The sequence below is a fragment of the Dicentrarchus labrax genome, unplaced genomic scaffold, assembly GCF_905237075.1.
Source record: "Dicentrarchus labrax unplaced genomic scaffold, dlabrax2021, whole genome shotgun sequence".
Lineage (NCBI taxonomy): Eukaryota > Metazoa > Chordata > Actinopteri > Moronidae > Dicentrarchus > Dicentrarchus labrax.
This window is the reverse complement of record NW_026136701.1, coordinates 10,821,115-10,830,713: the sequence shown is the minus strand read 5'-3', so window position 1 is coordinate 10,830,713 and position 9,599 is coordinate 10,821,115. Positions and strand designations below refer to the sequence as shown.

The 9,599-nt window shown below is 40.9% G+C and overlaps 1 protein-coding gene across 1 annotated transcript in view; it reads right to left on the bottom strand.

Annotated features, from left to right (window-relative positions):
* The window catches only part of LOC127373233 (AP-2 complex subunit mu-A), a 12,914-nt gene extending 3,501 nt beyond the window's left edge, over window positions 1-9,413 (bottom strand). The window contains exons 1-7 of the mRNA XM_051417552.1: window positions 9,245-9,413; window positions 7,648-7,769; window positions 2,699-2,964; window positions 2,075-2,157; window positions 1,336-1,341; window positions 1,015-1,150; window positions 155-299 (exon numbers count right to left, since the gene is read on the bottom strand). Of these exons, the coding sequence (XP_051273512.1) occupies window positions 155-299; window positions 1,015-1,150; window positions 1,336-1,341; window positions 2,075-2,157; window positions 2,699-2,964; window positions 7,648-7,721 (710 nt within the window). The 5' untranslated portion in view covers window positions 7,722-7,769; window positions 9,245-9,413. The remainder of the gene's footprint in view (window positions 1-154; window positions 300-1,014; window positions 1,151-1,335; window positions 1,342-2,074; window positions 2,158-2,698; window positions 2,965-7,647; window positions 7,770-9,244) is intronic.
* Between the last annotated feature and the right edge of the window lie 186 nt (window positions 9,414-9,599).

Genomic DNA, 9,599 nt, shown 5'->3' with positions numbered 1-9,599 from the left:
GACTCAATACATTTCCTGCTCAGGGTTTTCAAGATGAGAACATAAAAGCACTGATCTCAATAAAACAGATCACCTAAAATCATTTCCAACCTTGTTTATCAAAGTATGGTTGATGTTAGATATTTAAATTTGCCGTCCTCGTTATGTCACTCACCTCTTTCCTGCTTCGTCAGAGGCTCCTCCCTTGCCCTGCTTGTCGATGACAATCTTGTCGTTCATGCCAAATTTGCACTCGGGCATTCCACTCAGGTAGCTCTTCATAACTACTCGGCCCGACACGTGCGCGCTCAGGACCTGGCCTGGATAGGGGAAAGAATGCTGACAGGTCTAATTCTGCTTAACAGAAAAATGCAACACTGATAACGACAATCAAAACACCAGATTGGAGTTGGAGATTGGAAATCACCTTTCAAAATAAATAATCTTTTTTTTTTATAAAAGCTGTAAAACTCAACAACAAAATGTGCTGTCATGAGTAGTGTTTTTAAGCACAAAGCACAAACTGTCCGCTATTCTGATTTATTATCATTTAATTTTCTCTCTGTAGCTGAAACTGTAAAGTCCCTCCAACAACATCTGCTGAGGAACATGTGTGTGTGATATGATCAAAAGCACCATGACAGCAACTAAAAGGACCTTGTAGTCTTGACAACTTCTGTTTCCAAGGTTAAGAATGAACTTTCGATCTCAACGTTTATGCCACCATGGACAGGAAATCTTTAATTTCTCAGAAATTTCAACATCTGCTGCTGCTGAAAGCCCCAGAACAGCTACTAAATGGACCCTGTGGTGAATGTGTTGTCATTCCCTGGCTAATAACAGACACATTTGTGCTAAAGGAGTGTTTATCTCTGATCTGACCAATATAAAGTAATAAATAAAAATTATTAACAAGGAGAGACATGAAACACAAAACTCTCAACTGCTGTCACTAGTTGTTCTGAATGATACAAATTCAATAAATCATTGATGTCTGCAGACCCCACCCAGTTTGTGGAGGCCGTTTAAACAGACCTTGAGGTGACATGAGCAGGTTGACGCTCTCCAGTACATCCAGGAAAAGCTCATTGCGGCGATACTTGATGCCCTCGCGACGCCAGCCGATCTGCCCCGTCACCTGGCTGGTGATCTGAGACTGCTCCTCTTTTGTCTGGGAGACAGGGAGAGAAACTGTATCACTACTGACAAAAGGAGAGGGCTGACAGACTGACAAAAGAAGGAAGGCAATGAAAAGGGATCATTAGCACTACAGGGAGGCTGTAAAACAAATATGACACGGCCCCATAGGGGGAGAAAATGAATTTCTTGAGCTAGAATCTGTGTGTTGTTTATTACCTGGTGCTGAATTATGAAGTGTCCAAGACAGCATGTTGGGGGGAGCAGGGAGAGAAAACATAAACATAACATATAATTTAAACTATATAGATAACAATAGATATACATTTATTTCACATATATACCAGGAAGATGCCAATCAATTTGTGGGGGGGGGGGGGTTGCACACACAACGTCATAACAATGACTGTCTGCGATTCCAGTATTTACATTTTTCTGCACAATACATTGTTTGGGGGGGGACGACACACACTAAAGGAGCCGATCACATTCAGTTTAAATTTTGGCAGATAAAAAGCTCAGCAAAACAAAACAGTTTACCTCTAATATTTGTGTCGAACAGTATTTTGTATCATTAACTAAATCACAGTGTCAGTTATTGCTCGTTTGACTTGCAGCACTTTGCTTTAAAGAATGCTGTTCCAGTGTAATGAAATGTTTAGTTTACTTGATAAAAATGTCTTTATCCACCTAATCCTGATTGAGCAAACTGACATCCCCATAAAGCAATGTATTTATTACCCATCTATCACTTGTGATTCTCAAGGTCCTGAGTTATATAGTCAGTCTACCCTCTCTGATATAAACAGGGTACATAAATCAATTGTATGATGCAATACAATTCAACAGCAGCACAAACTACAGCCTCCAAGATAACCATAAAGTTGAATCAACACCACTCTGAAACTGTTACAACATGAACTGAACATTACAACCTTCGTAAACTTGTCTTACTGACCTGTCCCTTAATGCCCTGCTGGGTGATGAAGGTCTTCAGAGCTCCTGTCTCTGAGTTCTGGGGGTAGCCAAAGTCCAGGATCTCTGTATGAACAAACAAGGACAGATAACTGTCGGTAAGAGATAAGATGGGTACGAAAAAAAATAAAAAAACTAGGACAGGTAGTGATGCAAAGAATCAGCATTGACTGAGTGAGACATTATATTAATTTCTATCTGCACTTGACCAATTTATAGTCTGCTGTTGCAGGTTAATCGCACGTCATCACTATTCACACAAGATACTTTAATATACATCACTGCTTAACTACAGAAGAATATTAGATTAATATAATTATGCAGAAGACAATTGTCGGCTTTTAGTTCATAAAAAAAATGGATACTATAGCCGGTGGGGTAATATTCTGCAACGTTTCTCTTGTTTGGCCCCTTAAGAACAGTTAATGCAACCTACAATCATAATTACATATGAGATTTAAACTAGAACTCAGGTTTAACCGTCACTATCAATATCTACATGCAATAATTTGATTCTATATGCTCAAGAGCTGCCTGTTCTCAGATTCATCTAATTATATTTTGGATAATGCAATTAATCCCCCACACAAACATTATCCTCTCCTACCGTCCAGCAGCTCGTAGATGAGCACAAAGTTGTTCTTGATGTTCTCCTCGCTGATCTTGCCAAAGTAGGCCGTCATGACGTCACACATCTTGTAGAGGAACTCGAACACCATGGCGGCGTTGACATTCTGCTTGGTGACCGCCGCCAACCAGATGTTGGAGCGCTTGACATGAAAGAAGCTGGTGCGTGCAATGTTGGTCACCGGGGATCGAACCTGCTGCCGGGCGTGAATCACGTTCACACGGAACGCATCCACCGCATTACGCCTGAAATGGGAGGGAGGGCGAGAAAATAATAAAAGAGAGACACGTTTATGTTGGGAGTTGAGAGAACAGTGAGACTGATGTTAACACAATCCCACCCTGTGACATCCTGTGATCATAACAATAGCATATCCAAATATCCAGTTCTGCACTGGACTCAAAATAATAACAACCCCTTCAGACCGTGACAACATATCCACATATTTAAAAGGCGAAAGTATCAAAACACTTTCCAACCAACTGGAAGAGGACACCTCGAGTTGGTGCATTTAGACGGAGAAAAGGAGTGTTGTTTTGTGTAAATGGTGATAATTACCAGGAGGGAGAAGGAAGACTCGGAGAGTTTAGGTCAACAACCAGGCAACATAATAATAACTAACTGGACTCTATGGGAACTTTTTTTTTTTTTAAACATGTACGGTACAAATATGAACTTAGTTGGTCTGTTTGGTGATTTTAAAGTTTAAGTATTTCTTAGTGCCATGATGCTTTGGGGAAACACATCCTTGCTTAATGTGGATTTAGAAATAACAGGGCTTAGTGCAGAGGATGCAGCACGTTCTGACAAGAACACCAAATCCTACTGAGAAATGCCTGAGAACATCTAGAGGCACAAACTGTCGACCTTATTCATATTTAAGAGACTTGTATTATTTATTTTATTTTAAGTTATACAATAGCTGACATATTACGTACGTACAGAGTGCATCTAAAAGTCTAATAACATACTATATTAAATGTTAGAAGAACAAGGCCGGCAGGTAAACAATTTAACCTCTCTTACTGATTCTGTGCTGATTCTACCATTTTTGAAGGGTACAATGAAGAACAAATGTACTACAAACGCACAAGAAGATACACTGAAGTTATCGTTTCTACAATGTCCTCAAAATATCGTCTGCCTGCAAGTTTAGGAAGTCAAAGGGGCGATTGCCTTGTCCATTAAACTGCTTCTATATCACAACTAAAGTATTAACAGAGAGTTGAGAGCCAAAAAAATATTGAAATGTCTGAAACAGCATTTAAGCTTTAACAGTTAATTCCAGTGAATGTTATTTAATTCAAGGCCCACTTCTACAAATGAGACCTCATAAAATGAATATGAAATGATGCAACTCATCTCTCAATTTCTTTGTGAAAAATCGACTCAAAGGATGAGGAGACTAAATTAACCATCATATCTCATGCTCAGACTACATGCTTAGGCACTGGTCGAACTGTTTGTGAGCATCATTGAAGGGTTCTGATAGTGGCTTAATTTGCTGGCTTTGATTGGCTGTTGGATCTCAGTATCTGGTGGTTTATTTACCACTGTATTGTTATGACAGGTGACTCATGCTCAGAGGAAGTATCAGGAAGTTGACTGTGGAATCAATGGGCATGCAGTTAGGGGTTTTCAGGGGGTCACTGATCGGTGGCCATGAGAGGGGAGGAGTCATGCTTGATAGGCTCGAGCATCTCTTACCTATTCCTACAGGGGCCAAGATGGACAGATGGAGGAAAATGGTGATACAGAGGATAGAGAGGAAAAAAGGATGAAGCAAAAGGAGAGTAGAGAGACAAAAATGCACAAGAGACATTTTCGTGCATCATGTACACAGACAAGGTGAGTAACATGGTGTTTATTATGACGCCATCATTGAAACCGCATAGGTCGGGAACAAGTCAGCAGCATTATATTGCGCTGTAATCTATGTTGTGTGTTATCGTCACTCTACATGGCAGGTTTGTTCATTAATTGTATCACTCTATAACATATTCAAGGGTAATTTTGGTATTTCTCAAACCTGTTTTCCCATGTTTTTGTGTCAAAGTGACAACAGTGACATCAAGTACTGATTGAAACTGGCTACAACGTATCCTTGTGGACAATTGTGCACCGTCAAAATACATCCATTAAAAGTGCTTGTTTTCACGGCTCAGAATATTATTATAAGTGTCTGACAACACGACGGTACAGAGAAATAAATGTAGTGTAGTTTGCCAGCCGGGAAGAGTTTGTTGTGTTGGAGAACAAAAAGCGTTGCTTAGTGCTCTGTAAAAGATTTCCAATGTCATGGCTGAATATTTAGCCAATTTGGTTGAGATGATTTTGTTGAACTCGATGGCAGCCTATATATATTTGCACTGGAGTGTAAGGATGAAGAGCTCTGACAAGAGTGGACAAGGAGGGGGGGCGGGGGGACAGGGGAGAATGAACTCGGGAGACTGGCGATGATTCTGTTGGTGCTGTAAACAAATGTCCACAAAGGAGATTTCACAGACTGGAGCAAGTGTAAAGTACCACAAATCTTTAATTTCTCTGTAGGGTCCTTTTCATAATGTTGTCAGACACTTATTAACACCAATCTGAGCAGGTCAGTGGCATTGCATTTGCCTGCAAGGATTACATTATAGGCCGCTTCGTGCTGCAGGCTGCAGCACTCTCACTAAATACTGGACCAAATTTAAAACTTAAATAAATCACTGACAAAAAAACAATAGGGAAATTTGGTCCAGGTTGATACAGAAGTTACCCTTTGATTATTTCAAGTGGATCAATTTCTATTTCAACTATAACTAGTGGCTCTGATCAATATAAAAAGTGCCACCACAGCTGTCAACACAACATTATAGCAAATATAATGTGTCTGGTTTATTGTGAACTGCTGCAGCAACAGAGAGGATCACCAAAAGTAACTGATGGCGGGACCACAGTGGAGATGTGTGGACACAATTTATGGATTTTCTGGTTTTCTACTAAACATAATATGAAAACTCTATGCTGTTTGCTGTGATCTTAATGAAAGTCTCACAAAATGACAGTTTTGCTTTTTTTTTTTTTACACCTTTTAGCTAAATGAACTGTGGCTATGACGGCCTGAATTCCTTTAGTATGTACTGAGTGCTATTCTGTAGTACACAGTGTAGAGCAGCTGTACTATATTTGTGCTGCTGCTAGACAAGAAAGTAGCAATGATTAAAAATAAAACAACCACAATTACATTGCTGCATTAACGCAAGACAATAGATGGAAGGGATCCATGTACACATACGTCTGTCATTTAAACAAACCTGCAGACCTTACATTCATCTATTTAATGGTGTCTCAGTCTGCTGATGCAACATCTTACACTGAACAGCTCTAAAATGGAGCATATACCGTTCTGTTCCTGACATTGTTTGTCGTCTTCTTTCTCTTTTTATCCCTACAACTACAGCAAAACTGTTCATGAGATAAAATGTTTAAAAAATGCTTTAAAAAGGTCTGCGCAAAAACAATAACTGACCGAGCACTGCTGCTGTGTACCCCCAAAACTGACACTAGGAAATCAATTTCTACCCTTGTGCCCTCTCTGTACCTTGCCAACCCTCACTGTATAAATCTACAAGGCACTGGACTGGTGTATGTCCTGGAGAGAAGCCTAACCTCAACTCAATCACTGAATATGGCTGGATTTACACAAAACAGATTGTTGGGTGTAAGCATGGAGAACTGGTAACTATATTACAAGTGAATAACATCAACAATGTGTCACAAACAAACAAATGAGGAAGAGGAAAGGGAAAGTATACGAGTCAAATCGCCACAGTATACAGTAATATATTCTTCTGGCCACACAGCTGAGTTCCTGTTCCTGTTTAGCCTTTAACCTGACACACGTGAAGTACCAAACCTTGACCCACATTGCTTACTATGTGGTTAGGCCACATGTGGCTAGGTTTTTTGCCTATTGCTCCCAGTCTACACTGGACTCAGCCACGTTTTTAGTTGTCTCTTAGTCAGCATCAATTTCCTTTTCGCCAACACCAGATCTTCAGCAGCTTTGAAGAGGCTCCTGCCTCAGCTCTCTTTAGTTTAAAGTCTCTGTGTACTTCCATATTTAAAGTGATCCATTACAACCAATTAATTATTCTTTTAAAGCCAGTTTAACAACTGGTTGTTTTGTCCCCAGCGCAGTAATAATTAACTCCCCATCCCTCCATGTCAAACCTAAGAAAATACATTTCTTTGACATAACTTAGGTATTTTCATCATTTTAAAAGGGTCAAAAGGTTCAGTTGCATACCGTTTCACTATAACAAACACTTTTATTATTCGTAAGTAAACAATATGAAGAGGTGTTTGCTATCAGTAATTAAATTACATATGGTAATAATTAAAAACTTGTGTCTTGTATCAGCACTGAGGTCAGTTTGGAAGAGCTTTTGACACAGCTGCATATGATCCTCTAAATGAAGAGGTGTGGTTAGATAAGCACAAGTGAACCGAATCATTACCTCATATGACTTTGGAAATGGTGACTGAGGACATCATTTTTCCTGATATTGTGTGTGTGTGTGTGTTTTTATAGTACCTCAGGTTTTATCCTTTATTTATTGGGAGAATCTTCATGTTCATTCGTAAATAAATGCATTTTCATGGTCATTTTATTCTAACTACAGCAAATTGTGTTTTTTGTCTAAGAGCTAGTAACACTGTGCTAAATGCAAACCTGGATTAGCAGACACATTTCAGAGGAGATAACAAAACACAAAAGGTAAACTTCTTAGCTGGTAAAGCGGGACATAATCCTCAGTCATCTGTTCAGAATCAACCCCAACCTGTCAGGCCTCCCCCCACTGGATCAGGACCTTCTCACTGACCTGAAGTCCCCCAAAATTTAGGTAGGAATGTTACAGCAGCTCTGCTCCTGTGAAACGTACCCAATGTCATCTCGGTAGACCCGGGAGATGAGGACCTCCCCCTTGTGGTTGTATATGAACAATCCTCCAATCATTGTGGCTGCTTCTCAGTCCCAACTGGCCATGGTGAAACCAAACCCCGCCTGAGAAGAGATAGAAATGGAGCGAGAGATTGCAGGGAAGGAAACAGGGAGAGGAAAAAAGGGGTGATAGATAAGTGAAAGCAGTGAAAAGTGAGGGAGTGACCAACAGTACAGGGAGGTGCTTGTCCCTCACATCCGCTTTCTCTGTCTCCCCCCACCACCCCCTCTCACACACATCACTCTATTGCCAATTGAAGATACCCTGCAGCTGCCCCACTGTGGTGACTCATTTTTTTATACATGCATATGCATATACATCCATGAACCAAATATCACTCAAATACAGGCTAAAATGACTCCACTACCACCACCCTGACCACAGTCAATTCCTTGTTTTTTTCCAAAGTAAGATTAACAGGAGATTAACAGCCGCCAGTGTGAAGCAGGATGTCACCAGGTAGCCAGCTACAAATCTGTTGCTCTTACTGGGTGCATTTACTACCAGATGCAGTCTGGATCTGATTAGACTAAACATGAAGTCAAAATTAGGATTAAAACTAAGACAGAAAAATTAATTTGGAGGCAGTGAAGATGTTATACAATTAGTGTGAAGTGTTTATGGCTTAGAGACCAACAATTCATCGGAGTTTGCCCTCATTGAAGAATGAAGCTTCTGGATACCAGGGGATGAAGGACATGCTTGAAATTCCTCGAAGACAGAGGCCAGACAACTCAAACACACGGTGCTAAGAGGAAGTATACAACACAATCATAGGCCGAACAGTAGTAAAATCATTTCCCATTTGGACACTACCGAGTCGTGACCGAATAAACCCTGCACAAGACCTGAGCGGGTTTAATCGCCCTTTTATTGGCCGAAGTCAAGATGTCTGCTCACTCGGGCCATTTCCCAACGTTCATACATTTGTCTATATATTTTCTCATTAGTTCCTCGACCGAAGAGGGACATGTATGCTTGAGACGCTTTGTTTTAAACACCCTTAAGTGGCTACAACAATTGATGGAGACTTGACCTTCAGCTAAGATCAAAGTGATGGAGAATACACCGAGTAAGAGGTAGCTAGCTAATTTAGCTTAAGATAGCTGGCTAGCTGACGGTGGTGTTCAGCGAACCAGCGTCGAGCCGTGCGGAATTTTAAATGGACTTCCGGTGCAAAGAAAATCAGACCGTTTGACGACCTTTTTAACAAGCAATACTACTAATTATATAACTAATAATATACCAATTTGAATAATTATCACCGACCAATCCCGGTGACATTAAATCGCTCATAAACTGCAGAAATTACACACAGTATGCTTTTACTTTGAAGGGGGGAGGAAACGCCTCCTTCCGTTTTATACTAGTTGCCGCTGCTAGCTTTACGTTAGCTAACGGAGCGGCAGCTAACATTGCTAACGTTAGCGTCGCCCCCGGTTAAAACCGTTTCACCGGCTTTCCTAAACGGTTAACGGGCTACAGTTCAACATTTTGACGAGAAAACGTGTGACCATCCCGACTTTGGTTGACTTACCCGAGTTCTCTCACGAACGCCACCAGTCTTTCGCTCCCCGTTTGGCTTGGATATAGCCTATATCAGGATCCAGCGGCTTCCCAGTTCACACACCCGCTAATTCCGCTCCTTCCTCCTGGTCCTCTGATAGCTGTCAGCTGACCCGCCGTCCTTACGCACAACCGTTCCGCTGTGACAGGAAAAGGCGCGGCTGGAGCGATGTGTAAACCGCACCCAGGCCTTGTTATGATAAGCTACATAAGCTACTGGTCAATTATTATTAGTGTCATGGTAGTTCATCAAGTGTTATGTTTGTGAGAGCTCTGCAGGGCAGCGCGGTGTGATAGTTCCCTTTTAAACAGTGGATTTGGGACCA